We start from the raw sequence: 16977 nt of genomic DNA on the forward strand, positions 1-16977 counted from the left end.
TAGGCTAGAGAGAAAAATATTCTATTTTGTTAATTTAAGCCTCAACTCAGCAAAGAATTTAACTACATGTTTTAAGTTAAATACATGTTTAAATCCATCTCCATTTATCATAGCACTTAGGCACATGCGTAAAGTCCTAGGCATGTGCATAAGTGCACTGCTGAAACAGGGCATTGGCAGAATTCTTTTTCTTCAAGAAAAAGTTTATATATGGATAGATCACATAGGTTTATATTTTTCTTGTAGTAGATACATGTGTAATGTATTCTGTAAAATACAGAATTGTACTGAAAGTGTAATGTTAAACCAAAATATTTTTAGATAAATAAAATGTCTGTTGTGCTTTACTTAAGTTATCACAAGTTATGGAATCAACTTGCACAGATGCTAGTCTTGAACATCTGAACAATCTAGCAGCAGACTGTAATTCCTATCCAGTGTCCTCTTCAGTTTCCTGGTCTTCTAATTACAAACAATCTCCAGAACAAAATTTCAGAACGAACCTAGCATGCAGTCCTTGGAAAGTGGTCTACGAAGAGGAGAAGCAGAGCAAACAGGTTTGATATGTTGTCATTTCAGAGGAATTATATTAAATAATTTTTTTTCTTTTGAGATGGGTCTAGTGAAATGGCAGAAGATTTCTTGCTGATTGGTGCAACCTACATTTAGAGTGACATTATTTTTTTTTAAAAATTGGTTGGTTTGAAAAGAAGCCCAACTTGATTTTTATGAACATGCAGAACTTTCTCTGAGTTCTTACTCATGAATACATAACAATAGTGTAAAGGCTAAGCAAGCTCTATGGCAGGGGTGGCCAACCTGAGCCAGAGAAGGAGCCAGAATTTACCAATGTACATTGCCAAAGAGCCACAGTAATACATCAGCAACCCCCTATGAGCTCCCCCATCCCTGCTCCCAGTACCTCCGACCCACTGGCAGTCCTGCCCATCAGTGCTTCCCCCTCCCTCCCTTCCCACACCTCCCAATCAGCTGTTTTGTGGTGTGCAGGAGGCTCTGAGGGGAAGGGTGGAGGAGTGAGGGCATGGCAGGCTCAAGGGAGGGAAGGGGTGGAGTTTGGCAAGGCCTGTGGCAGAGCCAGGAACTGAGCAGTTAGCACCCCCTGGCACATTGGAAAGTTGGTGCCTGTAGCTCCAGCCCTGGAGTCAGTGCCTACACAAGGAGCCGCATATTAACTTCCGAAGAGCCGCAATTGGCTCCAGAGCCACAGGTTGGCCACCCCTGCTGGACTACACAGACACTGGCAAGTGCTCTGTAGAGAGGTGGCTGGCAGGGGTGAAAGTAACTTACAGGACTTACTGTTACTGCCAGAGTCCTGAGGGGCGTGGCCTCATCTGGAAGAGGTGTGGCCTCTCAAGATTTAAAGGCCCTGGGGCTCCCAGCCACACCTTTAAATCAACCAGGGGCTCCCAGCTGAAGAGGTGGCTGGGAGCCTCTTGGGGCTCAGAGGCCAATTAAAGGGCTCAGGGCTCCGGCCGCTGGGGGGAACCCCAAGCTTTGTGGGGCTGGGGCAGGGATTTAAAAGGCCCAGAGCTCTTGCTGCTGAGGGGAGCCCCGAGCCCTTTAAATCCTGGCCCCAGCCCGGCCGCCAGAGCCTTTTAAATTGTATTAGTGATGCCATCTTAATGCAAGTTCAGGAAGTCAGAACTTTGTAGTTCTGATGGCATTGGATGCTAGATGGACATCTGAAGGCCTTCTGTTTGCAAACTGGCTGACACTTCTGTGAATAAGACAAGTGGGATTTCACCTGTTACATAGAGCAATACAACAAATATTTTCCTCCATAATGAATTTATGGAAATAAATAGCATTATTTTATTTTTTCAACTGTATTAAACTAAAATCTTTTTCCCCATAGAGATAGAAAGGACATTGTCTTGTTGAATTTTATCGTAAAAAATTCAAAAGAATCACAATAGTTATATAATGTGAAATGTCATTTTAAATATTAAAATTTAACTATTCTCTATATTTAATATTTTGGCAGTTTCTACCATTTTCTCAGCCAGGAAATATTCTCTCTCAAGACTCTTGGTTTTCAAAATACCAAAACAGGTAATGCATTTTCAGCAAGTCCAATACAGCAGGCCCATTGGGAACATTGTTTAAGAAACTGAATAGGCAGGCAGAGATTTTGCTTTTTTTTTTTTTTAAACGACAGTCACATTTAAAAATAAGAAAGGACTTTCAAGACTCATTATCTGATTAGTTTTTATTGTACTTCAATGCCTTTGAAAATTTTGGGATGAAATGTAAATGACAAAAGTACCAGATTACTTACAAATTACTGAAATACATCAAAATGTTACTTTAATTCAATATCCTAGATTCAGTTGTTCATTTTCTCACTACATTATTCAGTAGTATCACTGAATTCCTCCATTACACATGTAATTTGCAGAACAAACAAAAGCATGCACTTGCCTCCTGTTGGTTAAATAATTCTTCTAGTTTCCTTTTCTAATTAAAATTTTTTTTCATGAAATCATTCCCTTTTCACAAAGGAGAAATAGAAATAAAATATATTTTGAAAAATGTGCCGATAAGAGAAAAACTTTACCTATTAACTGACTGCTTAGGGTCATACACAGTTTATAATAAATATCTTATTTCAAGTTTGTTCCAGGGGTTCTCTGCATGTCTCTTGAGCTCCTAAGGAGTCTAATTTTCCTCCCAGTTTATTCCTTCACTTGCTCTCAAGTTCCTGATCATCATATAACTGAAGAGGGCAAGACAGAATGCGTTTTGAAATCCATCATCATGTTCCAACACTGACTAGAGTGATCGGGAAAGCACTGTCTATTTGCTTATCCCTACAAGAAAGGGACTGTGGATTTCTCACTTGGTGGCAGGCAGCACTAGGTACAGGAATACTGGACTGATGCACTAATTTTAACCTTGGTCACCATACATTTAACTTCTCTTTGCTTCTCACCTCTCCCAGCTTTTTCTCAGCTTTCTAAAATGAAGATGATTGAAGTCCTCTTCCTGTTCTCTCACTCTGACCACATCATGCCCATCCTTGAATCCCTTCATTAACTTCCTGGCCCTCATTGCATCACATTCAAAGCCCTACATAATCTTGCCTCACCTACATTTCCGCTTTCATTTCCTCATGCCCCTTCATTACTGTGCTTTTTTCAATCCTCTCTTCTTACTGTTCCCCCTTTGTCTCCTTCTCCCGCTCAAGGATTCCACCTTAAGCTTGGGACACTTTCCTCCTCTTTGCTGAAGAAATACTTCTCTCAGTCCTTCATATCTTCCCTCTTCCATACTTGATTCTCTTCATCTATAATCCCTACAACCTCTTATCTGAACTGTTGTCCCACATCTTATCTTGCCTTTGACTGCCAGTTGTTCAAGGTAGGGATTGTGTTTTTCATTGTTTGTAAGGTACAGTGAAAACTTGGGGCATTATAGGAGTTTTTTAAAATAACAATTTAGAGTATTTGCATTTATTTATTAAGCAGTAACCAAAAAATTGGATGTAATGTACAAATGCCAGATGGCTATGACTCTAAATAGTAGTAGACTAGGTCATAGATTAGCACTTATTTTTACTTAGCATTAAATAGTGTCACTTGGCGGTGTTATAATACTCACAGGTTAGCTTTGGCCAACACTACTGAAGGCCATTTCAGAAACAGCATGGTATTACTGATACCACTTGAGGGAAAGAAAGACCAGGAGACAGGACAAATGTGGGAAAATGAAATGAGAGGAAACCAATTAGGAGCTTCAGGGAAGATAAATCAGCAGAATAAGGGTAGTTAAAAGAAGCTGAGGATGGCAAACAGTAGCTGGAAGGAGAGCCGAAGCGTAAGAGCAGAGCCCCTGCATTCTGTGTTGCTTCAGTTCTGTCACATTCTTACAGAGATGTGTCATAGGTTTTTGCAGATAACATTTTCCCCTCTTCTCATGTAGTTAGTCCCTCAAAACTTAAATGTTTGCCAGTTTTTACATAAGCAGAGGACACTGCTCTCACCCAAGAATCATTTTGGGTCTTTGTCCAGTTTCTACTATTTCCTAACAGACACTCCAAAACTTTTGCCATAGTATGCAACACTATGGCATTTCTCTTTCTGTGGCTGTCATGCAGTTGTGCCCTGCATTGGTGACTGGACTCAAGGATGAAGTATCAGCCATTGATTTGCACTCTCTTGCTTTTGTCAGTTCTCTTTGCATTAATGTGGATTTGTACTAAGATACCTCTGTATTTCTGTTCAAAAACTATGCTGCACATGATGTATCCTTCCTTACTGTACATGGACATGTGCTATATGCATGATTTTTTTTCCAAAGGGCTCTTTCACTTGGTCAAAATCAAAAACAATTTTCACCAGAACACACCAACGCACTTCTCTCCAGTGAGGGGTTTTTTCCAGATGTTTAAGTTGTGTGGTGTTCAGAAAAAAAGACTTGTGCACTCAAAAACAGTTAAACTTATTTACTTAGACTCTCCAAAAAGTTATCCTGCAGGCAGGATCCAACACTGGAAAGTTTTAGTTAGAAAGGTGAAAATTTCATTAAGGTTCAAGTGAGCTTAGAATGGAAATATTTATGCAGCCTTAATTATAGTGGTCATTAATGTCACTGAGGCTGTACTATGGGCAAAAGAAAATGTGTGTTTGGTCCCATCACTACTTTATTAAAAAATTCTGTGCCAAATGTAAATCACTGCCACTAGATACAGATGAAATTTCCCTCTGTCCACAGAGCTTGCACAAGGCCTATTCACCACTTAAGAACAGTGATTTAAGTGACAGAGAGACTTTGCATGGGCCTTCTGTACAGAAGGGAATTGTACTCTACAAGGACAAACCACCTTTTAAAAACCCTAAAGAAGATTGTCTTGCATTTGGATGTTGTGCGCAGTCCAGTGTCTAATTCAGATGAGTGGAGCAGTAGTGACATACAGTGGTTGATTTGGTTATTCACAGCTCTTTGTGCAAGAGGATACATCTTAGATCCCCTGTTATGTCCAGAGGTGGCATGAAGCCGAATTCTAATTCTCTTTAAAGCTGCAGGTCTAGGTTCTATGCTTTTTGCCTTACTATAAAACCACATCTACAATACAGGAGAATTTATCCATTAAAAGAACACACATTTTTGATAGAAGTAAGTATGGAGTGCATAAAGAGTAAAGGTTTTTTGAGATTCTTAACTTAAAATTGGTAATTTAATGTTTAAGCATTTAGTGTTTTGCTTACTTTTGAACTGAGCAAGCTTTTTCTCTTTTTTCCTCAAAGTCCAGACTATATAAACTCTGTTGGTAATACTCCAGCTTTAATTACCGGTAAAGATTCTGGAAGCAACAACAGAATAAAAGAGCCATTATTTGGTATTGTGAACGAAACAGCAGCAAACAACACTCACGATGAAAATGGTCTAGCATTGTCTGAAGATGAGAGACCACTGATTCATGATATTCCTTCCGTGGAATATTGTGGTCCTTTTGTTAACCAAGCCAGTATCAGCCAGTTATTTACAGATCCGGATGATATGAATGAAATATCCAGCAGATGTAGCCCTTATAAAAAAGAAACTTATAACATGACTAAATGTACTGAAAGGTATACTGTAGACAGATGCCTTAAAGGGATTTTCACTGTTCCAGAGCAGACTTTATTTAAAAGTAAGAATATTTCAAGTGCAAGCCATAAAGAAAATAAACAGCCTAATAAAAGCCACTTGAAAGAATACCCTGATGGACATTATTACATTATATCTTCTGAAAACCAAGAAAATCCTTCAAAATATGAAAGAACAGGTAAGTATAAGTGATGCAAGGAAGTAAAGTACTATGCTTCCATCTTTTTGGCATTGTTTTAGTGAGCCACATGATTTGTATGTCATAGTGAGAAAGATACTATGGAACTAGGCACTGCAGTATTTTTGTTTCAGATGAAATTATATAATGGTAATCATCTTGTGAGCTAATAAGTCATTTAATAGTAATTTCTGATAAAAATTGTTATGGAATCATTTGTTTTAACTCAAAATTGTATTTTAAATTCAAGGCTTAATTTTTGTCTTTAAGGAGCATTTACAAATCACCATAATCACAAGATTAACTTAGAAGAAAAAATGCAGAATTATTCAACAATTAATAAGTAAGTTTCATAAGCAATTGTTAAATTAAAAGGTGATATCTGTATATGATATACTTGATGGGCAAAATCCTGGTTTTACTGCAGACAGTGGCAAAATTCCAATTGACTTCAGTGGGTCCACAGTTTCACCCACTGAGTATAAGAACATGAAAATTTCTTTAAGATTAGCTTTGCAGCCCATAAGTCTGCAAATATTTAATATACAAGATATTTCTGAACATGCACCATCCTCTACTGTATAAAATGAGTATTTAGATTGTGCCTTTCATACTCAAACTAATGCAAAGTGCTTTAAGTCTATTTAAGTTAAATAGACAGTGTGACAATATTTTTAAAGAAAACAGCCATTATTAGCATTATTGAGCAGATCCATCAGTTACCTCAAGGTTGCTCAAGTACCCAATGTTACAGTCTTTCCTCTGGAACTATCTTTTCATTTTACAAAGTGGCATTGTCTTCAGTAATCTTTAATAGCATACTGTTCCACAGAAATTGTTTATAAAATCAAGTTCTTTGTATTATATCTTGAGAATTTTAAAAAATATATAACTTTAACAAATTGTAATAGTGGAATGCATTTTGTAATTAGAGCAGTGCCATGAGCTTACAAATAGCAGTATTGCAATGTTTTATGAACATAATCAAAGTGGACTGTAAGATTAATAGTAATATTTTTCATTTGAGGAGTAAATAGATGCTTAAAACCACAGTATGAATCTCTTACCTTATTTTGTTTTTATTCCTTGGTGACAGTGCTCCTCTGGAACAATTCACTTGTAAGTGCTCACAAATCTTTGGATTTGAAAAGGTAAAACAGTTTTACTTCACTTTTGCTTAAGGAGACAAATATACTTTTGTGCTATATACTACAAAATGTTGGTGCCAGACACTTTGGCTCAGATTCTTTGCTGCACCTCCAGAAAGCAGCAGACAGCTACTGTTGCGGGGGTGGGTATTGTGTGAGAGGTTGCCACATACCATTCTCTGCTCTATAGCTGTGTGCATTTAATAGCTATATAGATAAGGGGCCAGTAGATGGCATTCAAAAATACGTAGACTTGTTCAGGGTTTGTAGGCCCAAAAGTACTTGTGCACCTCAGTGGCTTCCTCTGTGTTGTTCTTTACATGGAGCTCTTAACATTCACCACTTGATCCAAAATATGATGCAAGAATACAGCAACTCTATGGGAAAGGGGTTCATGGCCCCTGGTATCTCTCAGCACCAGAACCAGGGCAGCCAGGGGTCCATGGCTCCCCCACTTTTTAACAAAAATAAACACAAAATTCATGTCTCCTTCAGAAAACCCCTCCCTCCCCTCCGGCAGAATAATAGATTCTGCTGGGGAGGTGCTGCAATTACATTTTTCGCCCACCAGGAGCTACTGTAGCATCACAAGATGGGGAACTGACTCACCCCTGGAGCAGCCACCAGCAGCAAGGGAAGGGCACTTTTGCCTTGTGTTCCCCTCCACCCCACAAACACATTTCTACAAAGGTTCTGGCATGCTAGCCTCTCAGACCTGGTCTACGTTACACGTTTAAACCGATTTTAGCAGCGTTAAACCGATTTAATGCTGCACCCATCCACACAGCGAGGCCCTTTATATCAATATAAAGGGCTCTTTAAACCAGTTTCTGTACTCCTCCCCGACGAGAGGAGTAGCGCTGAAATCGGTATTAACATGTCGGATTAGGGTTAGTGTGGCCGCAAATCGACGGTATTGGCCTCTGGGTGGTATCTCACAGTGCACCACTGTGACCGCTCTGGACAGCAATCTGAACTTGGATGCACTGGCCAAGTAGACAGGAAAAGCCCCGCGAACTTTTGAATTTCATTTCCTGTTTGTCCAGCGTTGAGAGCTCACCAGCACAGGTGACCACGCAGAGCTCATCAGCACAGGTAACAATGCAGTCGCCTGAGAATCGAAAAAGAGCTCCAGCATGGACCGCACGGGTGGTACTTGATCTGATCGCTATGTGGGGAGAGGATTCTGTGCTAACAGAACTCCATTCCAAAAGACGAAATGAAAAAACATTTGAAAAAATTTCCAAGGCCATGATGGAGAAAGGTCACACCAGGGACTCAGTGCAGTGCAGAGTGAAAGTTAAGGAGCTCAGACAAGCCTACCAGAAAACCAAAGAAGCAAACGGAAGGTCCGGGGCAGGGCCGAAAACATGCCGCTTCTACGCTGAGCTGCATGCAATTCTAGGAGGGTCCGCCACTGCTACCCCACCCCTGGCCGTGGATTCCGAGGTGGGGGTGGTAATCTCTGCCATGCCTGAGGATTCTGTGGATGGGGAAGATGAGGAGGAGGAAGAGGAGGACGAGCTTGCAGAGAGCACACAGCACTCCGTTCTCCCCAACAGCCAGGAGCATTTTCTCACCCAGACAGAATTACCCTCCCAGCCCTCCCAAGCCATTAGCCCAGACAGTGAAGCCATGGAAGCGACCTCTGGTGAGTGTACCTTTGTAAATATAAAACGTGGTTTAAAAGCAAGCGTTTTTTAATGATTAATTTGCCCTGAGGACTTGGGATGCATTCGTGGCCAGTACAGTTATTGGAAAAGTCTGTTAACATGTCTGGGGGTGGAGTGGAAATCCTCCAGGGACATCTCCATGAAGCTCTCCTGGAGGTATTCCAAGAAGGCAGAAGGTTTCTGGGCAAGGCAGCCTTATTCTGTCCTCCGTGGTAGGGCACTTGACCACGCCATGCATGTAGCAAGTAATCTGGTATCATTGCATGACAAAGTCTAGCTGCGTATGGTCCCGGTGATTGCTGACATTCAAGCAACATCCGTTCTTTATCTCGCTGTGTTATCTTCAGGAGAGTGATATCGTTCATGGTAACCTGGCTGAAATTCAGGAATTTAATTAAGGGGACAGAGATGGCCATTCCTACTGGGTTGTTTGCCTGTTGCTTAAAAGAAATCCTTCCTTGCAGGTAGCCATGCAGGGGGAGGAGAGGGGGCGGGAATGGCATTGAGCTTTTTCGTGTTTGGCTAGCAGGGATCTTCCATGATACCAGCCATGCGGTGGGGGGAGGGGTAAAGATCATCCCAGAGAATTGGATGGGGGGGTGGTTTCTGCTGCTGCATGTTAACAAGAAAGAAGCAGCACTGAATGGGATTTGCTTGGTATTTGGGAAAGGAGGGCACTTTATGAAGGCTGCAGAAGCTGAAAGACAATGGCTCACCATGGACGCATGCAAGCCGAATTCTGCTGCCCGCACCTGTGTCTGTGAGATCTCTAACACCAGAGCCGCAGGCACTCAATATTAAGATGCAAAATGCGACCTTGTAGTGAAATCACATGTGCTATGTAAGGTGAATAGTATTGTTCACTGTGAAAGAGTATAAGCATTGTCCTGGAAAATGTATCTTTTTAAATACTTCTCTCCCTTTTTTCCCTCCTTCATGCAGCTGCAAATTTTTCAAGCCTCCCTACCCCATCCCGAAGGCTATCTCAGATAAGGCGGCGGAAAAAAAAGACGTGAGACTAAATGTTCTCGGAAATCATGGAAGTGACCCGCAATGAAAGAGCTCATCTGAATGAGTGGAAGGACGTGGTATCAAATTACAGGAAATATGCCAGTGAACGTGAGGACAGGAGGGACCAACGTGAGGATAGGAGGGATGAACCTGAGGAGAGGAGAGACGCTCGAGACGAGAGGTGGCGGCAGGAAGATCAGTGGTGGAGGGATGCAACGCTCAGGCTGCTGTGTGATCAAATTGACATTCTCCGACGTCTGGTGGAGCTTCAGGAACAGCAGCAGGGTCACAGAGTGCCGCTGCAGCCCCTGTGTAACCACCCTCACCATGTTCCATATCTTCGTCATCCAGACATGGAAGAACGTGTGGGGGAAGGCTTCGTGCACCCGCCCACTCCACCCCTGTGGACAGCCCAACCAAAAGGCTGTCATTACTTTTAAATTTTTTTAGTGGCCTTTTCCTTTCCTCCTATCCTCCTCCCAGACCACACCCGGGCTACCTTGTCACTTCTCTCCCTCTTTTTATAATGAATTAATGAAGAATACATGATTTTTAAATGATAGTGACTTTATTTCCTTAAGCAAGCTGTAATCGAAGGGGGAGGGTGGGTTGCTTACAGATAATGAGTCAATCACGGGGGGCGGTCATCAAGGGGAAACAAACACAGCAGTCACACCGTACCCTGGCCCGTGATGAAACTCGTTTTCAAAGCTTCTCTGATGCGCACCGCTTCCTGGTGTGCTCTTCTAATCGCCCTGGTGTCTGGCTGCGCATAATCAGCGGCCAGGTGATTTGCCTCAGCCACCCACCCTGCCATAAAGGTCTCCCCCTTACTTTCACAGAGATTGTGGAGCACACAGCAAGCAGCAATAACAATGGGGACATTGATTTGGCTGAGGTCTGACCGAGTCAGTAATGTGCGCCAGGGCGCCTTTAAACAGCAAAATGCACATTCTAACACCATTCTGCACTTGCTCAGCCTATAGTTGAACAACTCCTGACTACTGTCCAGGCTGCCTGTGTATGGCTTCATGAGCCATGGCATCAAGGGGTAGGCTGGGTCCCCCAGGATAACTACAGGCATTTCAACATCCTCAACTGTTATTTTCTGGTCTGGGAAATAATTCCCTTGCTGCAGCCATTTAAACAGAATAGTGTTCCTGAAGATGCAAGCGTCATGCACCCTTCCCGGCCATCCCACGTGGATGTTGGTGAAACGTCCCTTGTGATCCACCAGTGCCTGCAGCACCATTGAAAAGTACCCCTTGCGGTTTACGTACTGGGTGCCCTGATGCTCCAGTGCCAAGATAGGGATATGAGTTCCATCTATCGCCCCCCCAAAGTTAGGGAATCCCATTGCAGCAAAGCCATCCACTATGACCTGCACATTTCCCGGAGTCACAACCTTTCGTAGCAGCAGCTTAATGATTGCTTTGGCTACTTGCATCACAGCAGACCCCACAGTAGATTTTCCCACTCCAAATTGATTCCCGACTGACTAGTAGCTGTCTGGCATTGCAAGCTTCCAGAGGGCTATGGCCACTCGCTTCTCAACTGTGAGGGCTGCTCTATCTTGGTATTCTGGCGTTTCAGGGCAGGGGAAATCAAGTCACAAAGTTCCATGAAAGTCCCCTTACGCATGCGAAAGTTTTGCAGCCACTGCGAATCGTCCCAAACCTGCAAAACTATGTGGCCCCAACAGTCTGTGCTTGTTTCCTGGGCCCAAAATTGGCGTTCAATGGCTAGAACCTGCCCCATTATCAGCAGGATCTCCAAAGCGCAGGGGCACACGGTTTGAGAGAATTCTGTGTCCATGTCCTCATCACTCTTGTCGCCGTGCTCCCGTAGCCACCTCCTCCTCGCCTGGTTTTGCAGGGCCTGGTTCAGCATAGACTGCATGAGAATGCGCGAGGTGTTTACAACATCCACGATTGCGGTCTTGATCTGAGCAGGGTCCATGCTTGCTGTGCTATGGCATTTGCACAGTTCACCCAGGAAAAAAGGCGCGAAATGGTTGTCTGCTGCTTTCACGGAGGGAGGGGTGAGGCTGTACCCAGAACCACCCGCGACAATGTTTTTTGCCCCATCAGGCACTGGGATCTCAACCCAGAATTCCAAGGGGCGGGGGAGACTGCGGGAACTATGGGATAGCTACGCAATAGCTGCCCAGAGTGCAATGCTCTGGAAATCGACGCTAGCCTCGGTACATGGACGCACACCGCCGAATTAATGTGCTTAGTGTGGCCGCATGCACTCGACTTTATACAATCTGTTTTACATAACTGGTTTATGTAAAATCGGAATAATCCTGGAGTGTAGACATACCCTTAGCTGTGTTCCTTGTAGATTCCTGGGCTACTTTCAATTCCAAATCAGATCTTGTAGACCGCTTCTGTGAGAACTGGGAACAGTAAGATCCTCCCCTTCTCATTCACTATCTTGGTGTTTCTCTATATTTGGCAGTGAAATTATTTGCTGGCAGCATAATTCATTTTACAACTTATGTTCTCTGGTTATGGCTGGTTGGAGCTTTGCCATTAAAATAGAATGACCATCAGTCCCATTTTTAATGGGACAGTCCCATATTTAAGCTCTCTTGCAGGTATCCCACCTTTTAAAAAAAATGGGCAAATTTTCTGGTATTTTCCACTCCCCTGCTGGTCAGCGCAGCCCAGCTGCATCTCATTTGCGGCAAGCGGGTGAGTGCGGACAGGCAGTGGCTGGTCAGTGAGAGCATGTGGTGGCCTCAGGCTAGGTGGAGAGGCAGGAAGAGGTGACATCAAGAAGGAGGAGAGGCAGCCCTGTGGGGGGCGGGTAGGGGTGTGTGTCACCCCTCCTCATGTGATACCTAAAGCAAGAGTTCTCAAGGGTGGTCCACAAGCCCTTTCAGGGGGGTCACCGGGCACCAATGCTGAAACCCAGAGCTTGACCTCCCAGGGCCCCCCCAGGGCTGAAACCCCAATCCCCGGCACCATCCGCAGGGCTGAAGATGGGAGCTGTTGGGCTGAAGCCCGATTTCTGCCCCTGCCCCAGGGCTGAAGCCCCAATCCCTGGCATCCTTCCTCCCCCTGCTGAAGCCTGGAGCTGCAGGCACTGAATGCCTGAGCCCTGGAAACCCCCACGGGGCTGCAGGCAGGAGCTGTGAGGCTGAAGCCCTGATCCCTAGTGCGCCCACTCCCCTTCCCAGGGCTGGAGCCGTGGGGCTGAAGCCCTCATCTCACACACACACACTGGGCTGAAGCTCTGATCCTGGTGTCCCCCATCCCTTCCCCTGCTGAAACCAGGAGCTGTGCGGCTGAATGCATGCCCTGGTGACCCCTGCGGGACTGAATCCCGGATTCCTGACATTCCCTGTGGGGCAGAAGCTCCCTGAGCCCATGGGCAGAGTTGGGGGCATTGGGGATGTCTCCCCCCCAAAATTGCAGTGCAAGTGCAGGGCAGTCCCAGGGGCAGCTCCACACCTCCTACAGTTCCTGCCTTCAGCCCTGTGGGAGTCACCAGGGGGTGAGAAGCCACGCAGTGCAGGGCAGGCAGCCATGGTGTTCCCTCCTCTCCTGCTGGTGCTGGTGCAGGGGGTGAAGCTACTTCTCAGCTACCAGCCCCTTTTTTTCACATAGCTGCTAAGAGCTGCAGGGGTTGGGGACCCGGCTCCATGGCTGACAGAGCCCTCAGGGAACAGGGACCGTAGGGGAGTCCTCCTGGCACACAGCCCCTAGCTACCCCTTACCTGCACCCTGAGCTCCCCCCTGCCTGCACTCAGCTCCTAACTACCTCCTCCCTGCACCTTGAGCTGTTTTCAAACTTTTTGAGCTGACCCTCCACCTTTTGAGTAATAACTTCTGGTGTGCCTCTCCCCACTCCCACCACAACCAAGACAGGCTGGGTGGGCTGCTGAGGTGAATCAAGGGGTGGAGGTGGCACTCCCTCCCTCGACCTGCCATATGGAGCTGGCTTGAGCCCCCTGCCAGCCCAGACCCCCCAAACCCCCTTCCCCCTCTGGGCCCTGGAGTTTTTATAGCAGGGGAGGATACTGCATAGTTCTGATTGATTGCCATTGAACTCGCTTGAATTTGAGCAGTTTTACCAGGTGTCCTGTATTCAGCATAGGGAAATATGGCTACCCAAAATTAAAAGCTGGCCATGCAGACTCCTCTAACGTTATAGCCATGAGACTTGGTGGGCCCTACCATCAGTTAATAGGGATAAAATGGACCCCATGACATGGAAGGCAGTGTCCTTTCCTCAGATATATTCACCAAAAAGAACAATGCAAGAAACATGCCAAATGTCAGGTGTCCCTGCTCCAAAGCATGGAGACAAGAGCTTCGGAATTAAATGGATGTGGGCATATTTTTTAACATGGGCAAACCATGTTTTTTCTCTCATCTTGGCAATGGCCAAACCACTTTAGCTTAAATTTTCCAGAAAAATTCATCCCGATGCTGGAAGATTTCAGCCCAAAAGGCTGAAGTGTGGCCAAGTTATCATCAACTGACAATAGGGGTTTACAATAGAAAGTGTCAGGAAACCTTAACTATTGGCAACATTACCTGTGCTGACTATAATAAATGGTCTGTCAACTAATTTATATTTCTTAATCAGTGGATGAAGTGATAAGTTATAAAGTGGAGGAATATTAACCCCAAGAGAACTAGATAATTGCCACGTGGCTATTATTATGTTCTTATGAGGGAAGGCGGGACACATTGGGAGGTCAGGCTAGATGCATGGCAGAACCATCGTGGAGATTTCAAGTATCCTCATCCAATAGGATGCAGGAAAAAGAGGTTTTATAAAAAGGAATACAATGAAGAAAAGTATGACTGTTGGACTGAAAAATGTATTAACTTCCCTTCTTAAAAAAGGTTCTTACAGCAGAGGAGGAACAGTGTGATTTTGAAGTGAGTTCAAAGCTTGGAAAGATGGAAAAGGGTCAGTATACATAGTTCTAAAGTAGATTTTCTCCATGTAAAACTGATACAGCTACATCTAAAGTCAAGTAAAAGTGATTACATCCTGTTTTGTGAGCTACTAATATGTCTGATTCACCCAAAAGTAAATGAAGAAATTGGAACATAACTGAAATACTTTTAATTGCTTTTACATAAAAAAATTAAAGTTAGCTTCTCCCTAGTGATTAATCATCTGTAACTTTTTCATTGTCTCATTTCTGCTCCTGTTGGCATCGCCAAAAATATAAGAAGCCAATTCTCCGAGCAGTGGTAATTGTAAAAAACCCATTCCACTAGACAGCTTAGCAATGTTGCTATGAACACAACAGCACAAGCCTATGAATGTTTGGCATTTGATAGTATAAGGTGATGGTTTCAGGTATAGTTTTTTCATATGCTTCCTTTCTCGTTCCTTGAAAAAAAATTGTAAAATGTTTTGACGTGAATTAGTCCCTGCACTGGAAGTTCAACCATAGTCTCGTACTAGACTCTTTACCCTCTTAGTGCCAGACTGTCCTGCAACTCCACAGGGGCATGTAGTGGTAGAAGTTTGCACCCCCACTTGTCCCTCTGTAGCAGCAGGGCATAGATGAAGTCTGTGGTTTCCAGGAATATCCCCACCTCCTGGGGTACAAGATACCCAATGAGGTACAGCAGCTGGCACACTCCCCATAGAGCTTGCCTTTGACAGTACAGCTCCACACTGTGCCCAGCACAGGGCTGCACTTTAATGGCACAATTTGGGCTTTAGTGCATGAATATAATTCCCATGGATTCTATCAGGAGACAACACCTATTCTGAAAGGGGAATACGCACTTTATAGTGTACTGCACAATGAGCTAGCTAACCCTTAATACTATAAATAGTGTCTTTAAAACAACATTGACCCAATTTATAAATAATTTTAAGTGTTGTACTGGTGCATACAGTATATGAGAGGTTTGTTTGCTCGTTTGAACCTAATTTTTCTCAGTCTAAGCTCATTTTGTAGACACTGAATCATCACTGAGCAGTCAGTCCCCCAGTTACTCTCCAAAGCAAACAGACAGTTGTTTCTGCACTAGTTCCGAGATGGTAAGCAATGGAATTTTATCTCTATTATTATTATTGTGCTTTTTATTTGTAAGAGCTCATTACCATGCTATCTCGTGCCAAAGCACACGCAAAGGACCTTGCTGTATTGCCTTAATTAGCTTTCTTTATACAAGCAAAAATCACTTGTGAGAAATATAAAAAAGAATCAGCTCTAAGCTTTAAAATAGCATAATTAAGTAGTAATTTGCATTGTCTGTAAGGGATATTAGACCATAGGGAATTCTGATAATATCTAATGAAATACAGTTCCACTCAGTTCTTTATATTACATAACTGTTCATGAACAAGAAGATCAGAGGTCTAGCCTTTTCATTTTACTTATTGTTGTTGTGGTAGCAACTTATTGGACTCGTACAACTGCATTCATACAAATCTGTTTGTACAGTCTGAGGAGGACGATCTAGCTGAAAAGTGTCTTTCTGACAGCTCCTTTCAAGTAAACAGTGCCAATCCCGCTGCACCTCCAACAAGCAAAGGACCACAACATACCTTTGGCACAGAAAGTTTGCTTTTCCCTCCCGGCACTAGTGTTGCTATGAAAGAAGCCAACACTCCTCGACAAAAAGAGCCCAGTTTACAAGCAACAGAGGAGGAAAATAAAGACCAGGCTGTTCAACCTCAGCCCAACTCATCACACATATCATTTAAAAGGAAGAATATTAATCATAGAGAAAGATGTGATGCTTGGTCACAAACTGAGATCTCTACTGTAAGGGTAGAAAAAATAAATGCTGCCATACAATGTGATATAATACAGGCATGTTGCTGTATAAATCATCTTTCCTCTGTCCACAGCGGTGAACTACTAACTAATGTTAGTAAAGCAGATACCACTGGAGGGCAGGAAATTACAGCAGATGAGGCATTTCAGTCTTCAAGTACAGACAATGCAACAATTATTGCAGAATTTCCTCCTGCAACTGAGTATCTGACATTGCCTGACAAGATGACTGTAGATGTGCTGAACTACATTAACATAATGAAAAAGAGAGAAGAGAACAACTGAGTACAAAGGAGAACCTATTAAATATATTGTGGGTACATCAAAAAGCCCTGTACTCTTAGGGGATTTTGTTCATTCCACAGTACATTATTTCCTTTTATTTGGTACATTTGGCTTTAGCTGTTGGACAAGATATTCTTTTGCAAATTATTATTAATATGTTCTCAATATTTTATAGTAGCTTAGTGAAAATAGCCTTTACTCATTAGATACATTTCCACAATACAGTTATAATGTTTGTGGTTTGGGATGGATCCTGTTCTTATTGAAGTCAATGTAAATACTCCAATTGATTTCAAAGGGCAT

At 43.4% G+C, this 16977-nt stretch overlaps 1 protein-coding gene across 1 annotated transcript in view; it reads left to right on the forward strand.

The window, feature by feature from the left end:
- C1H12orf40 (chromosome 1 C12orf40 homolog) overlaps window positions 1-16674 on the forward strand; it is a 32037-nt gene extending 15363 nt beyond the window's left edge. The window contains exons 6-10 of the mRNA XM_030549595.1: window positions 354-557; window positions 2006-2073; window positions 5268-5788; window positions 15565-15647; window positions 16054-16674. Of these exons, the coding sequence (XP_030405455.1) occupies window positions 354-557; window positions 2006-2073; window positions 5268-5788; window positions 15565-15647; window positions 16054-16674 (1497 nt within the window). The remainder of the gene's footprint in view (window positions 1-353; window positions 558-2005; window positions 2074-5267; window positions 5789-15564; window positions 15648-16053) is intronic.
- Window positions 16675-16977: the final 303 nt, after the last annotated feature.

The sequence above is a fragment of the Gopherus evgoodei genome, chromosome 1 (genome assembly GCF_007399415.2).
Source record: "Gopherus evgoodei ecotype Sinaloan lineage chromosome 1, rGopEvg1_v1.p, whole genome shotgun sequence".
Taxonomy (NCBI): domain Eukaryota; kingdom Metazoa; phylum Chordata; order Testudines; family Testudinidae; genus Gopherus; species Gopherus evgoodei.